Genomic DNA, 23,566 nt, shown 5'->3' on the forward strand with positions numbered 1-23,566 from the left:
TTCATGTGAATGATGCACTGTTCCTTAGACCGAACGATTTGCTCCAGGAAAGGTTCGTTCAAGAATAATCGAAAATAAAGTATTACGTCTATCGACAAGAACCGGCACAGAAAACATCTTCATTGTGGAGCGATACTACTAAAGCATTTGAAATATTCTCTGATTGCAGATTATCTCAAACATTTTCAGTTTTCGACGACAAGAATATACCATGCTATTAAGACCTTGTAGTATAGACACTGGGTCATGACAAAATTATTATATGCACGTATGCATTTTGTTGATATCTTACAGAGACGAAATCATCAAGGCAAAGGCATCGTGTTTAGACTCTGGAGCATCGAAAGGCGAGTGAGAGACATTATTCAAACGTTTAGATATCTTGTGAAATTTGAACTCAAATAGCGGTGGTTGAATACATTTGACTTTAGGGTAGCCATGACAAAAATCTCAGAAAGCCAGGCATGTGACAGTTCTATTTCTCTCTTGCAAACGTTCCAGATAAAATTTATTTAAATGAAACATATGTCAAGTATCCGGTATCTGTACATCATGTTAATACAAGCACTTCTCATGCGAAATTTGCATCCTCGTGTGTAATCAGAAACTACATAAATGTTAATATTTTACTTGGCAATGCAACTCATACAATCGCCCCTCTCAGTATCGGATCAAATATACTGTCACATAGAACAGTTGTTCTCTCTCTGCTGCCCTTCCTCCAATCGGCTATAGGCCCACGACCTGTATAGGTGCTGAGCAGTACTGAATAGCCGTGAAGCTAAACTTCTTGATATCAATGTTCATATTTCCTGCAAATATGTATCGCTCAAATTCACCGACAGAAAAGTTGAAGACTCGTGTTCCCAAACGTTAAGGCCATGGTATAATATATAACGCCAAAAGAACATCATAATGTCGAACGTTAAGGCCATGTTATAATATATCACGCGAATCGAACGTCATAATGTCGAACGTTGATGCGTATTTGCAGGCAATTATAAATCTGCTTATATGGTGTTCTTCTTATTAATAAAAACTCAAATATACAACATCTGACAGTAACAGAGACAATGACCTTGACTAGAAGACAATGCTCACAGCGAACGACATGGCAACATATGAACAGTAAAATCATCAGTGGCAAAAGTACGAACGAAAAGCTGTAGCGAATACAACGTAGCGGTGAGTAAGTGTATGGGCCATGCAATGTCCCTTGAAATTACTTACAGCGTTTATGCAATAACGTTTGTCTTTTGTAGGTCTTGTAGGTCTAGTATGATCAGTTAATATAACATGCACTCTGCGGATTCACAAGTCCATCTTACTGATTTCTGGTCGTACCCAATTTATCAACTTCACTGTGCAAAGTTCCTGTTGCATATAGCTGCCAGTAAATAGTGTCATTTAGATTTTCTGATTTTAAAGCAAGCAAGGTTTTACGTCAGTTTGATGGGTGAACTTCAATCGGTTGGCATGAACTCATTTTGAACAGTTCAATTTCCATTTATCGCAGATATGTGGCCAGGAAAGACAAGCTAAAAAGCCATTATGTAACAGGGACGTATAGTGGGTTTCGAATGAAGAACAGTCGCGGGGCAACGACATGCCAGTCTGTATACGTACACGCGGTGTTGGGCGGGTAGAGTATAATGATCGCACGAAATCTTTCAAACATTTTCAATACGTAACGATATTTTTGTTTTGAGACAAAAATGGGAGACATGCAGCTCAAAACATTTAAACACTTTTTTACGCAATGGCAGTTTGAGTTATGTCTTGAGCTTCAGCTTAATTATATTGTACAGACAAACATGTCTTGAGGAAACATTCGGAAATTCGAAACATTATTATGCCTGAAGTGGTTGGCAACGACGGGAGTTGAAAAAATAGGGAAGTAGTCATGACAACAGAAAAGAGATCACGTCGATTCTAGAGGTAAGGTAGAGGGAACATGTTCAGTATTGACAAGACAACGTCGCAAACGACACGATGAATTATTGAGTGTACATCGAAACATATGTCAGCTTTCTGCATTTTGTCGATAGCCTACGGGTCTACACCTTAATTTCCCCGTAATCTCAAAAGCTGGTGTATTCAGTCCAAATAGCCTTATGGTATCCTTGTCCACGTTTGCGTGCTACAATATTTTTCCCGAGCTCTAGAAAATTTTAGAGTGACTGTCAAGGGTTAAAGAAGGGTAGGTTGGGTTACAAGATAGACATTTTCTTTCCGTCCTATCATAAAAAAGGAGAGCTTACCCTACTATTTTTCATACATAATTTTGGATGCTATAGTTTCAATTTGAATATGTAACGATTTCTTCATTACAAGGATAAAACGCGAAACGTTGCCCACGCGAAGGTAAACACAGATATTTGAAATTGTGTATTATATAATGAATTTCAATAAAATGAGTTAATGTTTAGCAATACATTTAAGTTGATTTAGAGATTAAATTACGGTTCACTGTCATTTTATGCCTTGCAATCGACACCTGATTGCGTTGGTCATCGATACCCTGTAGCGTTTTGACCAAGGCTAGTCATTTTTCTTAAAGTACGTAATCAGCACAACGAGAACGGTGCCTACAGAAGTATGAAAAACTAATCAACGTTAATATTATATGGACATTTATTTAAACCCGCGGCAAGTCTTGTAACACAGTATGCCATCGAACTCGCCTTTGAATTCAATCGACATAAACTCTGTGAGCGTATTTCATCTTAGATCCCTGATTCGTTTTTGTCTTCTCGTTGCTCATAATGTAGCAAAGTGCTTCAGAAAACGTTATTACGATTGACTCATTGTCGCATTCTGATCGTATTTCAACAAACGATCGACAGTCATTACTCCAAAGTCGTAAATTCACATATCTCTGGAGCCTACTGTCTCATTAGTTTAACCTATTAAAGTCAAAGTTCGAACGCAGTTCAGATCCAGCATAGTCACTCTCTACAACCACTTAAATGACATATTTTTTTTAACCTATGTAACAACCAAATTTCCCTAAGACCTCCTGTTGTTTACTAAAGGATCGAGTCCGACAGAAAGATCTGAAACTCTGTAGATATCACACGTGTATCGTACCATTAGAAGTGTATGATACAAACAAAACATGCTCAAATGAATAAATGTCATTTATTAATTCGGGTCGTATATTAATAATAATAATAATAATAATAATAATAATAATAATAATAATAATAAATTACATACGTAATGCACCTAATCTCTGAGAACAGAGCTCGAGGCGCAAAAATGACAAAGTACACTGTATTAGAGAAAATGTTGAATCACTGGGACTGGAGGCTGGGCGAAAGAAAAAGGTTAATAACTGTTTCAAGAGAAAAGTCTTAAGGTAACGGCGGAAAGAAAGGGCAGGGTTGTCCTTAGCAATTAATCAATAGGTGTTTATTGAAACTCTTTTCCGTTTCTATCAAAATATTCGGTATTTCGCACGGAGGTTGCCGTGAAAAAATACATATAATTATTACCTTCATTTATTAGGTCGTATTTGACAGCTTTACCTCGTAAACATTTTATGTTATCACTAAACTGGCCATGTGAAACGTTATAAAGAATATCTTCCCATTAAAAGGTCGCGATCCAAAGAGTAATCGCAGTATATTTGTCTTATGATTGGTTTGGTAACGTGATTGAGTCTGTATCGAGCGAACGTTAACGTTCGCCAAAATTGGAAAAACATTAATTTTACAATGGTGAAGTTACATCGGTGATAAACATCTGTGATGTGTTTATGACTTCCCGACCTTGATTATGACCCCGTCGGTTTCATTAACTGTTTCGCTGTTTGCCAGTATGGTCGGTCAGAAAGCATTCCCGTCGCTGTCACGATGACCTTCTTTAGCGGGACGAAAAATCCAGGGGATGTTCATAAATTGGGATTATGTGTTCTGAAAGAAACGTCCGTCTTCTCGTAGATTGTTTGATGAAACGGCTCCAACGACCGAAAATTCAAGACATTACCAGTCTTTGTTCTACGCTTGTTTGCTCTGATCGATTATACAGCATTACTGAATCGAGGCACCTCTCTTTCGAATATATATGGGTATCCTTTCAAGCAGCTTAATAGACCCGTACTAATATGGACTATTTCCATCGTATAATTGCCGTAAAATGCCCCGGTGAAATGGCTTTAATTCCGACCAGAATGCAAAACACCTTCGATAGAATAAGACAGGTTTAAGGTAATATGCGCCTCAAAAGTGAAAGACTTAAACTTTTACTCAAACTTTCCTCAATGGAATTTTCAACCGTTCTCTAGAAGACAGACAAATTACCTAAGATTTCCCGATTTTGAAATTCAAAATGGCAGCTGTCTCTTTGTTAACTCTATGGGGGAAAATACAATTTTAGAAAGACTAAGACGGTGAACTTTTCTTTCACCAAGAGATTTAAAATGAACCCCGATAAGTGGCTGATCAGCAGAGAATTGATAAAATTTTAAAGACCGCGAATTTCTGTCCTCGGGGCGCTGTACCTTTGACTAGTGCCTAAAGCTCGAAAATGCAATTGACTCAAGAAGTGCTCCCTGAGGTGGAATATTTCAGGCTTATCAGTTAAGGAAATTCCGTTACGAGGGAAGTGAATCCTCGTTTAACGCGACCAACTTTGCCTTCCGATTGCCAGGAGGATAATCTGTCCTAAATAAAACGGACATACTGAAAAACTGACCTAATTTGGAAATATCATGGCGAAAGATGTATGGGACCAGTCAAGAGCGAAAGGACATACGAAGATTTAATGTAGTTTGGGAGCGCATGACTTAAACAGATCAATGGTAAGTCTTGCAAAAATGCTCATGGTCTATGGTGGAAATAAAGGGATTCGTATGCTCGGCACAATGGACTGAGATTTCTGCATTTAGGAGTAGTCTGAAAAGTGATTGAAGCTTTAAATATCGAAAAGAGTTTATAAACGCATAACCAAAACATACATTTTCCTACATTTTTGAGTATCGCAAAGATGATAAGTTTAGCGTAGCACCACAAATATTGATTACATCCAAAGTCTTCACGTCGAAATTGACACTGGGTCTAGGCTTGGATGCTTATTCCAAGAGTAGTATAAAATGACCAACTTTATGTAATTTTTGCATACCCCCAACTCTGATGGCGTCACATGCCATCTTAGGATAGTGCTAACAACTACGCATCAACTGCCATATCGCATACTACTCTTGGAATATGCATCCAGATGGATGCATATTCCAAGAGTAGTATAAAATGACCAATTTTGTGCAATTCTTGCAGGATCTCCCATCTTAGGATAGTGGTTTAATACAATTACGCGTCACCTGCAATCTCAGGGCAATGCTTAAGGAGCTATGCCCACAGCGTCACAACGCCCATAAGCGGGGCAATTTCACAGTGTCCATCAGGGGTTGTCTGTGAAAAAATATTTTTCTCTCTATTGCTATTGTAAACATAGCCAGCAATTATGGACTTGGAATAGGTTTAAATCTAGATCTTACTGTAATCCACGATACTGAAAATTAACCACGGTACAAAGACTAGCCGGAACAATAACAGGGATTACATATTGTGATACAAAGTCCTAAAATAGTTTGTTATGAAGTCAGTTGCAGTACAACAGCATAAACATCCTCTGCAGCCCTTGATATGCTAAAGATGTGGACTCGGCGTACAACCGTAGCAGGCAAAGATGCTACCCCTTTTGGTTTCAGGTGGAACCTGAGGCTGTAAAAATTTCTGCCCTATAATATTGCTCACAGCCTACCCGGGTTACTAGATGGAGTGGTCCCCGGTATCATTGTTATAGGTCTTGGAGTTCACCACACATTAATCTACTACACCACTGACATGAAGTATAAGTTGTGCGGGTGGCTTCCGGCATAGGATCTGAGACTCGAGTTAGAGTTAGAAATCACACCACGCACGCCTATAGTGGATACACAAAAAAGAGGTGGATAAATAGTGTTTAATGGTATTGCTATTACAATGTCCCTACCAGCCAGTTCCGTAGCCTTTATTGGCAAAATGACAACCATACCATGGGCCTCAAATTTTGTAATGAACCAACTGAACTCATATTAACGACATTCAACGTGCCGATAAGTGTAATCATGCGAATAATATAATAATTTTTATCATATGTACCAAATTCAGAACTGAAGGGTCAACATTGTTGATGGCATTAGTATAAAAGAAGACCCGGCAGTGACAGTTGCTATAAATATTGTAAACATCATAGATGCATCATAAATGTTGATGAGGGTCGGGATGGCCCTGCCGCGTGACATAGATATTGATTTCATGGTTGAAAGCAGTGAACATTTATTGACCAGTAAAACGCAAATGAGACAAACTCTTGACATCACTGCTATTGCCTTCAAATGCATAATTCTTACGGAAATCAGGTATTTAATGAAGACCCTTAGCGATGAAGAAAAGGCGAATATAATGAGTAAATTAGGAATGTATGGCACAAAACCTATCACTGAGTGATTTAAAAGACCTGAAAGGTGTTAATGCAGCTAAACGTTAGAGGAATGTAGGAAAAGGCCTCAATCTGGTATTCATTCGTTGTAAGTATACAGTAAAACTCAGGCCTCAATCCATAGCTTTAGGTGATTTACTTGCGTCTTGTCTGCATTCAAGGAAGGAGCCCTGTAAGAAGCCCGTGTGATATTTTTGCAGGACCCTAGTAATCTCTCTATGTGAAATTATATTTCTCACAAATACACTACCTCCTGGTTTTCTCTTTAATGTGCTCACTGTATAAATCCGTTCCCCTTGTTGTACGCCAGCTTAAAGCCATCGTAATGTAAGTCTCATTTTCGCACTTCTGCTCGTCTTAAAGAAGCAGATCTAACTTCATCACTTACACCAATATACCTATAAGGTCATTGTAGTGTGTTGTCGGGTCTACTTTCATCTCCGTCAATCTATCTGTATCTACCCCCTGGAACTCTCTGTATCTCCTTCAACAAATGAAGCCTAAGTGAAGTTCTCAGGAAATTATTCTTTACCATTTTCAAAAGCGCCTTTAGTTACATTATCTTCATCAGATGCATCACCAATATTTTCGAGTTCAATATTTCACTCTTCTTTTGTTATCATTTTTGAAAATTCTATATATTAAAAAGAGAAAAATGCCGTACCATAAATCGTACCACAGTAAAGCAGGAGGATTCCAGGAGGAACGAAGGCAGAAGGAACACATTATGTCATTACCCATAACCCAAGTCAGACACAATAAAAAGAAACACTTCAGCTGCTCTGCTTAATTTTAGAGTGGTTTTGTCTTCGTGCTGGATACCTTTGACTTGGTCTTTGCCCTGGCCATTAAAATGACCGAGTCATATAAAATGTAGCCGAATTTATTGTGAGTCAGCTAGTCAAATATTATGGAGACATACTCTTTCATCTCCATCATTATAGTTTAATTGAATGCAACCGAGATATTTTTGAGCTTTAGGAAGGACAGAATGGGTATCGCCCTATATGACCTGCAGTCAGAAAACATGTGCAAATTGAGAAGCAGTGCACAAGTCCCTCTCCCCGAATATCGTCGAGGAAAACTTAATGTTCCTCCATGCATGCAGGAGGAAATATGCCATCCGGTTACGACAGCCTTTGATAGCTGACCATTGAGCAGTCCATCCAAGTACACTGGGCAGTCACGTCGACTTGGAAACTGCTTCAGGTAGGTGAATTACTTGTGAGCTCAAGTAATTCAGTGACTGGCACTGGCCACAGGCTTACAAACATCGAGATGGAATATTAAACCCCAAAAGAGGAAGATCTCTCAAATATTTGATTTAAACCTATAATGTAAATGACAAAGGCTTTTTTGAACCATACCATTTAAATAGTCGGACACAATCATTAATGAGAATAGTAATGCTTTCCATCTAAGTATGGTGAGACTATTACTGTTAAAGGATCAACAGCAGGAACAACTCAACGTGAACTATATATTAAACCGTCTGTCGACAGTGTAACTATAACGATAGAAGCCGTCGCAAACTAGGTCCACACACAAAAGATGGAACTTTGGAAAGAGGCGCGCCCACATTTTATAGATGGGATGTGATATTATTTACATGATTGTTTTGTTAATTTTTGTTTTTCAAATGATATATGCCAGACACTAAGATGGTTGGGAACAAACTGTGAGATGGAAAAATATTGACTGGATTGACTATTGCCTATTCCATGGCTGGGAACCCAGAAAGCCATCTCTGAACAGAAGTCTTAGACAAGCAGCGGCTGTTTCTGGAGCTGCTGAAACCAAATGTTTCCTTGAGCAGTAAAATATTATTAAAAAGGAACCTAATATATAGGTATATATACATGGAGTGATGGCAGCAGCAATTGGTATAACAGTTTTGGGAACAGTGCTCAATACAACGGCATTTACAGGCGGTCCGATTCCCGGTCAAAGGTTATCAGGTCAAGGTGAAGAAATGACTTGGAAGAGAAAGGCATTACCGAGCCTTATAAAAAGTTAACAACGGTACTCAGAAGTGTCGTGAACAACAGCAAATATTTTATGATTTGAAGAGAAGATATAGCTCAATGCAGATGGACAAGAGGGAACTTAATGTGACAGAAAATACCAATGCAGCCTATACTGGATGCTATATAGTGAGAAGCTAACTCCACTGACGTAATATCAAACTAAACTTTGCAGACTATCATACCGCTTCAAACAGTCATAAGGAATTGTAGAAACTCATTTATATGACTGGACGACTTGCTGTGGATGGCATTTTGATATTGAAATAGTTTTAAAACTCATTGTTAATGACACAGTCCCCCCTTTAATTAAGATGATTTGATTACATATTCTGAAATGAAGTCAAAATAATGTAACACTTAGAATGTATTTCTAGTGAGTACAGGTATATATACTCATAGTTATAACACGCCACATGCTCATTCCGTGTTGCGATTCATCAGAATACGTCACGCGATGAGAAAATAGATACGTGTAGTCCCAATTGAATCGACAAAAGTGATATCAGAGGGTATTTTGGAAAGACTATTTCCCTAGGGAAAAACTGAAAGTAGTCTTTTGCCAAATTTGGTAAAGTTTTTGGTCACGTGACCATGCGTGCAGTTTCGTCTGCAGCTTTGAAACAATGGCGGATGACTAGAAGGTGATGAGCGCCCGGGATGAGCGACGAGCCTCTCTCGAAAACAGGAAGATTTTCCATTCAAACAGCGTAGTGACTTGATCGGTTCAACTTCGACAAAGATTTAAGTGCAACCAAGGATGTTGCTAGGTATGCTTAGGGCATTTTTGTGAATAAATTGGTACCGCTGTTACCGTAAACTTGTTGCAATGGATTGTTGCAGAGCATCAAAACACATGAAAACCTCTAATATAAAACAACATGTGACCACAAGACGTGTTATAAAACATCTATAACATAATCTTTATTCGGGCCATACCACCTGTTAATTACCCCCCATGGCCGTACGTTAGCAGAAACACATAGATTTGTTTCTGGTAACACACGGCCCCTCTGGGTAATAAACAGGCGCTATGGCCCTCATGATTAGGTAATAGGTGTTTACTATATGACATTCAACTGGTCCAATAATCATTTCCATTCAAGGTAATACATTATCAAGTTCAGGGGACATTTGTGATTTACAAAGTTAAGTAGGGCCATCATGAAACAGTGATAGTTAGTTGTGGTACAAGGTGTTCGGAATGGGTAAGCGTACCCTGCCAGCATCCTACACCCGTCAGGATTGGTCCCATATTTGTCTAAATTGTATTAAGTGCTACAGTTTATGAACCACTGTAAAAAGTCAAAGCCGAGAATGCTGTCGCTAATCATTTGACTGACCGAGGTGTCGTATTTGGCCACAATGTCGTCATATAGACCACAGAACGTTTTGAAAGTACTTTGTAGTTTTTTTGGGTGTGTATCCCTGTCTCACTAGTTTTGATGCCAATGAGCTATGTCTTCATGTCATAGCAACTTGTCTTTGTGACGTTGTTAAATGAGTTTGGTCTGTGCATAGCAGAGTAATAGCTCCAGCCTGACAAAAATTAAAGCAAAATGCCTGCAAGGTGACCACATCAGGTTATATCACATGAGCCAATTGATTTTACATCTGTACTTCAACATACTTTTTCCATTTGCCAAATTTTCTTGAAACTGGTTCTAGAATCAGTGAGTTGTGTCTCTGGACAGTCACAAATAAAAAATAACAAAATAACATAACTGCAAGATGGCCTTGACAGATCAAACTACAAAGCAAACCGACGTGCATCTGTCTGTCTTGCAAATGGAGAGAACAAGAATCAAGACCTGGAACATCATGACACTGACCTTTTTGTGTACAAATCTAGAGTGGTGCCTCCAACCGACAGCATCCTTTCCCAAAGGTACATGCTTAACATATGACTGAAATCAATCTATATACGTCATGGCATTAGCTGATTTGTGGCCCACTTACATTTCAAATTCATTAAATATGAAAATGCGTAAATTAGGAAATGTCATACTCATCAAGCTTTATGCATAACGTGATCTAGGTCTAAGCAGTGTACCTCGGAATTTTGATGAAAGACAATATGTTCACATTTGATATATGGCCTAATTGCAGGGTCATTAACATGCAAATTAGAAACATTGAAGATAAAAGAAATGCACTGAAGAATTCTCATTAAATTCAACTGTACTCAACTTTTATGTCTTTATTGCTTACGTCTAGCAGCTCATTAAGTGTGCACATGAGTTAATAATCACAATGCCATGCTCATCAAACTTACCCCATGGGTAGACCTGAGTATGACCAATAAGAAGCAGACATTTGGTCAAAATCAATGTATTCAGTATTGATATTTGATATAAATACCACCAACATTCATCAAATATTCAAATGAGCCTATAACCAGCATGTCATATTCAACGAAGTTACAGTATAGTTGGACCGAAAATGATCAATAAATAGCATGAACTGTCAAAATCAATGGAATCATTATTGCTATATGGCCTGATGAAATAAATTAATTTGATAAATTATACAAATGAAGTAATAATCAAAATGCTGTGCATATAAAACTCACAAAATAACTAGGTCTATGTATGATAGCAGAAGTCTGTTCCAAATCCATCAATTCTCTATTGATAAATGACTTCATTACAGAAATTCATCACATATGCAAATATGCTAATAATCATAATTTCATGACAGTTTGGATGGGCCTAAGTATAATCAATAAACAGTTTATGTTAAATCAAATTTAGGGCCTCAAGTATTTATTTTTGGCCTACATTTTTGCCTTCATTTAATGTACAAATGAGCTAATAATCAGTATGCCACACTAATCAAACTTTCGCAATAGCATTACCTATGCACGACCAACACATCTTAGAGTGCTAATGATTTGCATGCATCGAATTTCGATGTATGGCGTAATTTACAATAATTCGTTAATTATGCAAATGAGCCATCCAAACTTTTGGTACAGTATAATTATAAGACACTTTGAGTGCCTACACAGTTACATCAAATTTAGTTCTTAAGATTTAGCAAAGTGCACAAATTCAAGAATTATGCAAACCATGGCACTCCAACCAAAATCAAACCAGATCAAGATTTTTCCATGATTATACAATGTATCAATATATGACATTCTGGCCAACAGTTTTCAAGTTATGATTGATATTTGTAAAATCCCAAAAATTGCCGCCTGAAGGCCGTGTTGGTTCGGATGACAAAATAATTTGATATTCGAATGTATGCTATGGTGCATTGTTCTCTCACCAAATTTGAGCCTATCCGTCCTGTCTTGTCCGAGAAACAGCTCCGGACGCCCGCACGTTCGGACGGAACCCAATCCATAACAACTACATATAGTGATGCTTGGTGAAAAGAATATAGCAAAGTTTCTGAATAAAACATAGTGGTATTTTTGGCTTCAGTATTGAACGAGATTGGTGCAGGCTAAAGAGGACAAATAGGCATGTCCTTTAATCCACGTGAATTGCTGGATTATGATAAGGTTAAGTTTGGATTAATTGAATTAATTTTTTTCAAAAGACCGGATGTTAATGGTGATTTTTATGTTGCTGAAGATGACCAACAGCTCCATTATCTACAAATTTAAATTAATCTATGAACCGAAAAAATATACATATTTCCAAGAAAGGAGAGATTTGATCCCGGAATAATTACACAAAATGGGTCATTCTATACCTTCTTCCGAGTATAAATAATACCTCATTTTTGAACATCAATATAAAAATATTCCTGAAGGGGTAAAGGGGCGTTTTGTATAGAAGCTACTCTCCTCCACATCCGTGACATTGCCGGTACAACTTCTGTTTACGACGGTCAACGAGGGATAACATTGTTTTGCTCTCGGAATCCGGCGATAGCAGAAGAATCCGTCCTGTGCTAAAGAAAAGTATTGGGTATAATCTCAAGGAATCGTTGGTAAATGAAAATGCCATACAGTGACTTTAAGAATACTCCGGTCCCATCTCCTGGTATTAATCATAGCTGATTCTAATAACATCTTAAAACCTTAGGTAACTGAAATGAATACAGAAAACATATAAATGTCTATCGCCAGTGCACGAATTTTCAGCCCCATTGAGTGTATATCTGTTTTCACTTTATGTAATTAAAATCCTATCTTCGGATAATGTTTCGCGTTATTGAGCCATAGGCTAATGTCTTTGAAAATGTCACTGTTTCAATCCCTATAGCGATTGAGTCACAGTTTTTGTGAAATTGTTCGCGGCGGCCATACATGACTGGAACGTCGAATATTATTTATTAAAATCTAAGTTATCCGTTCATCTCAAATGTTTGACAAACGTTCCGTGGTCACACTTGTGTTGGCATTTTTACATAAATTGTTTTAGATATCAATCCATCTTATTGAAAATAATGAATAGAGATAAAGCTAAATGTCAAATCTGTACTCCATCAGTACGACATCTCTCACTTAACATATGACAGATCGTCAATCTTAAATTTTAAATCTGCCAAACACTTGCTATGGCAAGGACTTGACCAGATACTTAGCATTCCAAATTTTAAACCCAATTAATGCTGAATTTCGTTTATACCTGTATTCATTTTTATGCAAATCGTAAAAATGAGCACTGTCTGAGTACGCAAATTTATCGATAGTAAGTCATTTATCAATGACGAGTGTTCATTTGATAAAATTGAAGTCTTTGCAGTGATAAAAAAATTACTCTTTCTCTGTGGACCATTAAAAGTATTTGTACTAATTGTATCAACGTTTTGACTCTCATCAGTGTCATCAAGTCCATGGAATAGGAAAATATATTGTGTAAAATGCGTACTATCACTGAATTACTTGCTCACAAATCGCTTCTTAATGGTACAATACTGCATAGTCCTCTACTATCGTGTACTTTTGTCTTCTGTCCTCTCCTCGACTGGACTTTACTCTACTCTTCTCTACTCTACTCTTCTCTTCTCTACTCTTCTCTACTCTACTCTACTCCACTCTTGTCTAGTTTAGTCTAGTCTACTTTACTCTACTCTACTCGACTCGACTCCACTCGACTCTACTCTACTCTACTCTACTCTACTCTACTCTACTGCCTGAGTTCTATTCCATTCTCCGTTGTCTTATCGGATATTTGATGGCAACATGCTTTTTTGGAAAATTGAGCACAATAATCCCTTTTTGTAGTCCACCATTTTTAAGACAGCGTTATTTTGTTTGTTTAGGTTATTTTTTATAAAAACACACGGTGAACCCCTGTAATATCAATCATTCAAACATGACGAGTAGTTACTGAAGGGCTTAATTTGTAGAGCTTGGGTTATGTAATCCAATCGACTGGAAAGGATAGTCCATGGTTATTAATGGGTATGGTGATATGGTGATGGGCGTAACGAGGCTAAATCAGGTCAACGAAATAGTTGCGTGTACTAAATTATTATTATTTTTAAGTAATGTACGGTCTTCGTTTCTCGTATATTTCTTTTCAAATAAGCTCAACATCATTCTACAGTATAGTCTTTCAATTAGCAAGATAGACTGTGGTGAACTGGATGTTTGGAACACAGTAATCCACTTTAGATTCCATATTGACCATAAAACACGAATTCCTGAGAGAATGGAATTGCGATTCCAAAGGATGTGAAAAAACAATGCCTACATTGTCATCGTGAAATTATCAGCATCAGCGATAGCATCGTCAACAAAAACATCGAAAGTATCGTCTTCACAATCAGCACCGTCATAATCATCATCATCATCATCATCATCATCATCATCATCGTCGTCGTCGTCATCGTCATTATCATCATCATCATCGTCGTCGTCATCGTCAAATCATCATCATCATCATCATCATCATCATCATCATCATCATCGTCATCACATTATCATCATCACTAAAAACAACAGCGACATAAGCTGTATCGACAGCTAACCGGAATCTAATACTGAGTCTATGAATATAAAATCAAAATACCGAAATTGGATATACATTAATTTTATCTCTTTATGTATTTACACTACTTACAAGTTTTGACGAACGTCGGTGCTATTCCTATGCGTGTCGTTTAAGAGAACATTCTCTTCGCGAATGCTTTCGTAGAACACGTCTGTGAAGTCCTCTACGGTATCGTTCAGCGTCAGGTTTCCGTTGAACTCTTGCTGGAATGTCACGTCAAACGATAAACCGACGAGAGAGAAAATGTCAGCAATGCCTCCGATGATGACATGCAGTAGTAGAACACAGGAGTAGTCTATCGTGTAAGTCCGGAGTCCCTTCAGAACGAAGAGCATGGTTCGTCAGCTATTCTTTGCGATGTTGGAAATGACGAGCAACTTTGTTTGTATGTGCCCGCGACGCAGTGTTAGGCAAAGATATTGCTCTGTATCACGTTTACGGGCAGACCTCATGTCTGCAACGATAGCAGACACTCTTTTATGTTAACGTTGAATCACGTGATTCGAGTACTTGCACACCTGCGTCACATGATTCAGTTTCAATCTCTAATATTGGGGCGCAGGACTTGACTGATCAATGTTTGCAAACGACTCATTTATGTATCTTGGTATGTTCCTTTATACTATGTGGGTACGTATGTATGTATGTATGTATGTATGTATGTATGTATGTATGTATGTATGTATGTATGTATGTATGTATGTATTTGTGTATTTGTCAATTTATTATATTTCTATAATTTTTTGTGTATTTGTCAATTTATTATATTTCTATAATTTAAGACTGCTTTTTCTTATATAAAAATCGGTACGATTACGATCACAATGAAGAAATATGTAAAAGGTATCAATTGCTATATTTTCAACGACCAATAGATTTGACAACGGTGCCTGTACAATCAGTATATGTGCCGTGTAAAGACCTTTCCTGTCTTACTGCAAGATAGACCAACTCGACTAGCCTTGACATCTTTACTTCTGAAGAGACCGAATGTTGTCACTACTGGTTTCAAGTTGACCCGCACATTTTTTCTCCGAACGTGATAAGCATCAGTATCAGATGGTGCTGGGCAGTAATGCTGGTTTTTAAGCATGTTTTTCTAAAAACCGGATTTCCTACGTAAAACATGTTGTTTGATAATTTGTAAATCTCGAAGATGTCAAGTCGAAAATAGTTCCTGGTCACTTTCAGTCAAATGATGAATAATATGCAGCTTGCGACGGCATCAACAAGTTACCATTGAATCGCATCTGGCGTGCGACGATCGCTATATATATGGCATGTAATAAAACTTGGCTACCCCTGTCATCGTAACTTCTAAAGAGACCGATTGTTATCACTGCTGGTATAAAGTTGACCAGCACATTCTTTTCCGAACGTGACAAACATAATCATTTGATGATACTGGTCGGTAATGCTGGTTAGATTCTAAGTTTATAACACAACTCTGAACGAGCGACTAAATTTATAGACACATAGTACATGCTGCCGGTATGAAAAACACACTATGTTGCATAGCAGCAGCTCTGTTGAAGTTGTTTGAAGGATGGATTACAGGGCAGAGTGTATCGAAAACTTTTTCCCAGAATTCTACTCATTTTTTGTAATGACGACGGTTGGTTTTTTGTAATGCCAAAGATCGTAACACATCCTTCGTGTGGTTGGCTGGCAACATCCGCAACATATTTTCTGAACAAAGTCGTTGAGAAGCGACTGCCTGCTGATATGCTAAAGCCTTCGAATATGTCATATGCAAATGGCCTTATTAGGCATAACATGTTGGAGCAGATGTTACTCCATGAGAAATATTGTATTTAGTTAAAAAAACATCATAGAACATCAAGTGCCATAGTAACGTCACGGGGGCTTTTGAAACGTGCCCATTCTATCCTCTCGAAATAACTTGTATCAATAACCATTGCTTCAGGTTGTTTATGGTTGAGTGAGGCTCTATTATAGGCATTCGGACTCTCAAATCTTTACCACAGTCTTCCGCTTGTGGGATTTTCTTTTGAAATTCGTGGAATAAACAAAGTAGTCACCATCGTTTTTTTTGGAAAACTGAAACTACAGTTTTCCCCGTGGAGTGAACAAAGTCATAGAGACCACTACAGGTCTTGATGCACAATATACATATTGAATTTCAAAGATGGATGAAGTTAAGGTAACTTTCTATGGCATCAAATTTTCCACGGTAATCCCAGATTTTGATTCTTTATTTCAAAAGGGAATGGTTTGAAGTTTCCTTTAGAAGAATTTCGAAGTTTTCAGTACCTTAACCGACTCTGGTATTCAGGCTTTGCAATGTAAGAATGGGTCGTAGAGTTACAAAGTCAGTGCTTTTGAAACTGAATATTCTTCCATTTTACCACTTATCAAAGATATTGTGGAAAATTGAAATACGATTGTCTAATTCCAGGTTCACACGAAAGTAAATCTCACAATGTTTTTTATCTTCACTATATTTTGATACAAAGTAAAGGAGAAGTCTGAAGGAGAACTTATCTTTCCTTCTGGGGATTTACTCATCTTGGTTTGCTTATAGACCTTGCAAAAAACGCTGTTTGGAGAGTCTATGGTTGACTGAGAGGTACTCCGGTTCTTCATTCAAAGTATGGAATGCACGAAGACTTTAAGTACGTTTCAGCCACATAGAATTTATTTACAGATACTCAAGCTTACATGAGCCATCGTCTGGAATTCATCTTCTGCCATGTCTGAACATATCTTGGTACGAAAGGGATAAAGATCTAGCGCCAGCCTGAGAGCTAGCGACGCATGTGACCTAAAAATAAAACAAGTTCATTCTGTCAAAGATATCACTACAGGTCTTGATGCACAATAGACATCTCACCATTAGTTACTCATATCTGCCACGTCATAAGAGCATTAAGTAAAACCTTCATATTCATTTCAAAGTGAAGAATACCTTCTTTTTTCCTAGTATACTAACTTCCAACATATGTTGTGTTCGTCAACATAACTTCTTTGCGGATGTTTTCATCAATTAGGTGGGTGTCTATATTGTTTGCAAATCGACTTATATTTGGTATCCTAGTGTTTTAATCAATAATATTGCATTTGTTGCTGTGCACCTGACAGCCTATCGTATTAACATACCTGTGAGACATTTTGACAATCTTTGAACGATGAGTTACCTGCTTTAACGGTATCATCCATACAATCAAAGAAGGTAATCTTGTATCGTACCGTACAGTTTTGATGTTTTCGACGTCTACTGCCAATACAAACTGTATTTAGATTTGCCAAGACCAATTTCTTTCAAAAAAGAAAAATCTCACAGATTCCCATACGCCGTATCAACAGGGAAATAAAAGACTCTTACTTCCTAGCTTATACGTATTCGCACATTTGCCAATAAAAAACAATACACGGCAACTTATGTTTACTTGATCTTTTTACTTGCTGAGTATGTATTATTTATAATTTTTTGATACGACCCATAAAGCCCCTAAGATCACCGTTTCGTATGATTGCGTTCATGTTGAAAGCTACTACTTGTGGTGGCCGTGGATCTACTGACAGAAAGACAGTGACTTTCTCGTAAAAGTTACAAAGGTGGTACGATCACCCTTTGGCGATTCGAAAGTCAAAGTCGTATTAGACTTAAAGAATAATCCCTCGTTGGTGATCATTCGGTAACCCTCGTTAACATTGACTTTTTTCTCGGTTAAGCCTTCCGTTGAAATACTCGAGTAACAGTTATTTACGTTCCTTATTTTGCACATCCGGCGACTAACCGAAAACCTCTCTATTTGTTGCAGGAAATGGTGATCCGCGCAAATATTTCATCGATAATAATGATTTATTTGTGCAAATGAGTCGCAGCACATGGCCGAGCGGTTTTGTCTATGGCTTCTCCGCTAGGTGATTGGTTACCGTACGCTGCGAGTTCGAACCCGATTGAAACCACCATATTGACTACTTTTGGGAGAAAAAATGGTCGTCTCTACGTAGCGCAACACGAACAGATAAATCTTGACGTCGCCAGTGACGTATAACTTTACTTGAGTAATGGACCACTTCGAGGACAGAGTATCGGGTTAACTGGAACTACACTTGGCATATCGATCGTCCAGCTGAGCAATCGATCACAAGACAGTTTAAAAACCCTATACTTTGTGGTCAGTGACTGCATTTGCCATCCAACACTGTTTATTGAGGGCGTAATACTGTGTCAGTTATTAGATAGTGTCAGTATTAGCGATGGCTTTTATGTGAATAGGGTCTCTGAAGTTCGCGTTCCCACTATTCTCACCCGAAAATCAATCTTATACTATTTACTGCGTTGTCAATTAAAGTTAAGCCCGAAGAGTAGCCTTCGAGTTTCTCAGTGACGGCGCTGTCAACAGTTCATTCACATGTTTACATTTGGCTTTCGTTCGATGCCGTCGAGGTCGTCGAAGAGTGATGAAATATTCAAACCACATACAATGAATGTATCAGATCTCTTTGATCGCGAGAAAGATCAAAACTTTCCACTGACGACTCCCATAAATCACTTGGGTCAGAAAGACAGCCTCGAACGTCGACACTTGTTTCGACCCTGAACCGCAACAAGTCGCACGTACTCAAAGTTATTCCGTCATTGCCGAGAGATGGTGAGAGATGTTGAATGTGATAAGTCCGGAAAGGTGTTGAAGTCGACCGCTGATTGAAATGCAAGCTACCGCGATGCGTGAGTTTTGACCCGGCAACGGATGATTAATCACTTATGTCAATCTCCTCCACAAACAATTGCTGGCACTGTAACTGTGACAACAGCAGACTTCTTACCTGCCAGTGGGTATGCGAATTACTTGCCGAGAAGATTGATTTGTGTTTGTTCTTGTGTGTCATACACACCCCAGCAAAAAAAGACAATTTTTCTGGAGTCAGTGTTATTTATTCCGTGCACAGTCATTACTGTCTGAAATGAACACTCTATTCGATACTTTTATCAACCATTCACTTTCAAATGATGTTTTCGAGCGATGTTGACGTATGTCTTGTTTTGTTCTGTATTCAAAGAAAAGTTCCCGGTGATAACATATTCTACACAGTATTAAATGCCGTCTGCCAGGAGACTCAGCCATTCCATGTTCAATATTAGTCACCACAGTACGCTATTGTCGACAAAAAAGATTGAAATGCACCAGGTGATCTCAGATATTGTCTGTATTCAACCACAGGAAACTCAAAATACTGACTACTGTATACTAGTCGCGTAACATGCATTACTTTTACAGTGTATGTAATCATGTTAAAACCTCTGTCTATCTGTCTGTCTGTCTCTCTCTCTCTCTGTCTGTCTGTCTGTCTCTCTCTCTCTCTCTCTCTCTCTCTCTCTCTCTCACTCTCTCTCTCTCTCTCTCTCTCTCTCTCTCTCTCTCTCTCTCTCTCTCTCTCTCTCTCTCTCTCTCTCTCTCTCTCTCTCTCTCTCTCTCTCTCTCTCAAAAACTTACCACAGCATTTTTATAAATGTATTGTATTTCAGTATCCTGCAGCACATAATTTAGACTTCTTCATTTTTGTAAACTTTCTTTCGACTGCAGTTAAATATTCATAACATGGAGTTACCCATAATACGGATGAAAGCATCGAGAGTTTTGATGATAATCTGCAGGAGGTAAAGAAATTCTACCGTGATGGTTCGTGATGATTATTATACCTGGAAATGTAACAGTGAAATAATCAAAGATACTCATATTTCACAATGTGGGTTTCGAAGGGGAAATTGCGTTGCATTAGGAAAAGACAAACAATCCATCAACGATCGCTTGCACTAATGGCTTCTTAAAATTCAATCCGACAAAATATTTTACCTTGTGATTAATGGAAGCATAACATAGGGATTTTTAAAAACAGGAGAAATCCGAAGGTTTAGGTTTCTCAAGATGCAATTGTAATAGAAGTTCACAAATAGCAAAAAGGGTTCAGTGACCACGTCCTTTAGGCTCCAACACTCTAGAAAACAAGGGCCTAGGTGCTCTGTGTTATCCTACTTATGTGCTGTTAACGGCCGATTGCAACCTCAGTGACTTTTGAACATTTGCATTGACAATAAAAAAGGAACAACTCCACGGAGATTGACATCCAATCCGGACCCAGACAACTGCTGAACTAAGTTACTTTCTTGAGACGAATTGAAAGATCAATTGGCTGGGGCAAAGAATCCTCATTAAACTGGGCTGTTAGCGTCAGGATTCGACTCCGGCAGCTCAATGTCTGAAATCATGGACACATAAAACACTTTAGCGAGTGTACATATATATATATAATATATTTTATACACATATGTGTGTGTATATGTGTGTGGTTGGATTGGTTGTGTAGTTTTTGGTAGATCTTGTATTTCTGTAATTGAGTAACATTGTGATAAAATCTGGTATGGTGAGGATAATAAGTGATTGTAGTGCAATGAACGAGATTCAGATTCACTACTTAGGTATTTGGATTACTTATGATAAAGTATCAGTTGCCTTCCGCCCATGAAACAAATCTCACTTGTTGTCATCATGACCCTGTGATATCCGTATTATTTAATCAAAATGAAGAATATTTGCAGGCATTCACACTTTTGATCGGATGGCGCTGTATATCTCGTGTCGCGAGACAGTGCCCTACGAACATTGCAGCCACGCTAAAATTCGTAAATGTAGTGACATCGCAACCTGAAGGTAGGGTCAATGTAAATCCAATGTCTATAAGTGCTGACCCATTTCCTCCTTAACCACTAAGCCCTTGTAAGATTTGTGAGGTGTATCGACCATCGAACGTTGGCCGGCATTAAAGGCATTCCCTGGTGGCGTTTGCTTTCTCTGATGCATTCATTTCCTATGCATTAGTGATAATGTTGTCTATACGCAGAGAAGAAAGTAAGACGTTTTCAATCGAAGGCGTTAATAATTGACATGCTTATAATGGCTGCTAATACACACAAGTCAGTGAAGTGAAATTACAATTGTCATTGGTGCAGAGTCCAAAAGCAATGATTTATTGGTTTGGTGAAAGAAACACACGCTTAAGGGACACAATCATGATTATACCTAGCTGGAGTCAATACAATAACGTATAATGGCATTCTGCGCTGTCAGTGATTCTCAATCTTAAGGTGGCATTGAAATCACCAGGCAAATACCATCACGATCGTTGCAAAGGCAAAACATTAGGCCAAGAAAAATAAAAAGTTTTGTTTCTCGTCCTAGACATATTGCAAAAATGATACGGTGACGCGGGTTGTTTTTTTTTTCTCATTTTTTTTATTCTTCAACCAACAAGAACGCGCGAAAACATGAAAGCAACATAAAAATGCATGCAGAGATAAATACAGCAGTGTTACTTTAGTGTTTTTGTGTAGCAACAGTTCTGTTATTTGACTTTTAGTGCAGCAATGCATAGATTTTGACAGCTTAATATAACAGTGACATACGTGTACAGTTCTGAATGGAATGTTCGTGTCAGTTATTTTGTTTACAGTTCTGTTTTATACAGCACTGTGTTATGCACTATTGTTGCGTATTTTTGCGTTTTTTTTATTTTATTTCCTCATGGGCAGGAAAAAAGGTTGACGCGGCGGGTCTGAATTGACGCGCGCGAGGATGAGAAACAAACTTTTATTTTTCTTGGCCTTTTCTTGTGACATTGTACTTTGCCACATTACACGTGTCCATGCAGACAGTGGCTTCCTATGTTGTCGGTATCGCCACATGCAAAATAACAAATGTGTCTTTGACAGGAATGAACTGAATATATAAAAGGTTTGATATCATGCCAGAGATTTGTACAGCAAAACAAGTTCTGGTAGCTTTCAACCCATTCTCATGAACATGTTTCTAAAAGCTGTCGGTGTACGTTCGTGATGTTCATTGCCGACGGCTGTGGCCTCATTGCACACTCGGAGTTCAAGTTTAAAGAGATCGTACTGATATCACCAACTCAATTACAAAGCTATCATAAAAGTAATGCATTTCTCAAAGGTATTACATATATATGATGAAATTTCGCTGAGTTAAGTGCTTTATGAAAACAACTGTCTCATTCGAGAAAAGATATCTTGCCTGCATGGTCTGGGTATGTATTTAAAATCATGTCACTGTATCTTTGGGTTTACCATTACTTGAGCATGCAACAATGATGATCAAACATTACTACGCGAGTATCGGCATCATCAGTCAACGGAATCAAGAACATGCTTTTAAGGTTATCATGCGCCTTGATAGTGAAATAAACTATTGCCCAAACTGTGTTTGGGGAGACTTTAACCAATCTCTTTCGTAATCGAGAATAAAAATCCAGGTCAACGTGCAAATTTTTACACTAGAGAAATTAAAATAACCATAAAATTTACCGAAACTTGAAATCGAAAATGGCAGCCATGTTAACTTTATTGGGAAAATTAGATTTTCGATTTTCACAAAAATAAGGTGATAACTTAATTTACCCTGCAAGCTTTAAAAAGACCAAACAAGCCGTAGACGGGAAAGGTATTCTAAAAATTTTAAACTCCAAATACCTGTTCCTACGGTGTCTCGAGCTTGCGCCAAAAAACATGTGCTTGTTTTGCTAGCTTGTCTGAACCCAAAGGGTATTGTGAAGGCCTTCATAACCCGATGGTTGACTTTGATCGTGGCGTTCCTTTAAAACCTGGACTGTTGCGTTGCCATAGAATTGGTACCTAGGGAGGCAGACTGTGCTCACGCAGCCACAACATCTGACGTCAATTGCAGGATTAACGACCGGAGTTTCTGCTATCTTTGATTTTATAGATTTGACTGCCGCGTCTTGCTTTACTTGCGCCTGTCGATCTTTGTATACAGCAAAAGTTAGGTCTTGATATCAAAACTCGCCCAGCACGATCATATCGCCCCACCCTACCCCATAAATAAAGCCGTTCTATCTCGAAGTATACAGATGTCCTCGTGGGAAATTACAGTGCTCGATGCAAAGCAGAGCGTTGTAAATAATAGCATACATTACTTCCAGCACGAAGTAATAATATATGTTACTGAAGGTAATTTGTGTAATTATTAAGTGTAATTTGTGTAATTATTAAGTGTATATATATATATATATATATATATATATATATATATATATATA

General features: G+C 38.0%; 1 protein-coding gene across 1 annotated transcript in view; it reads right to left on the reverse strand.

The window, feature by feature from the left end:
* The window catches only part of LOC139121263 (stimulated by retinoic acid gene 6 protein-like), a 91,524-nt gene extending 76,581 nt beyond the window's left edge, over positions 1-14,943 (reverse strand). The window contains exon 1 of the mRNA XM_070685997.1: positions 14,534-14,943. Within this exon, the coding sequence (XP_070542098.1) occupies positions 14,534-14,799 (266 nt within the window). The 5' untranslated portion in view covers positions 14,800-14,943. The remainder of the gene's footprint in view (positions 1-14,533) is intronic.
* Between the last annotated feature and the right edge of the window lie 8,623 nt (positions 14,944-23,566).

Source organism: Ptychodera flava, chromosome 21 (genome assembly GCF_041260155.1).
Source record: "Ptychodera flava strain L36383 chromosome 21, AS_Pfla_20210202, whole genome shotgun sequence".
Taxonomy (NCBI): domain Eukaryota; kingdom Metazoa; phylum Hemichordata; class Enteropneusta; family Ptychoderidae; genus Ptychodera; species Ptychodera flava.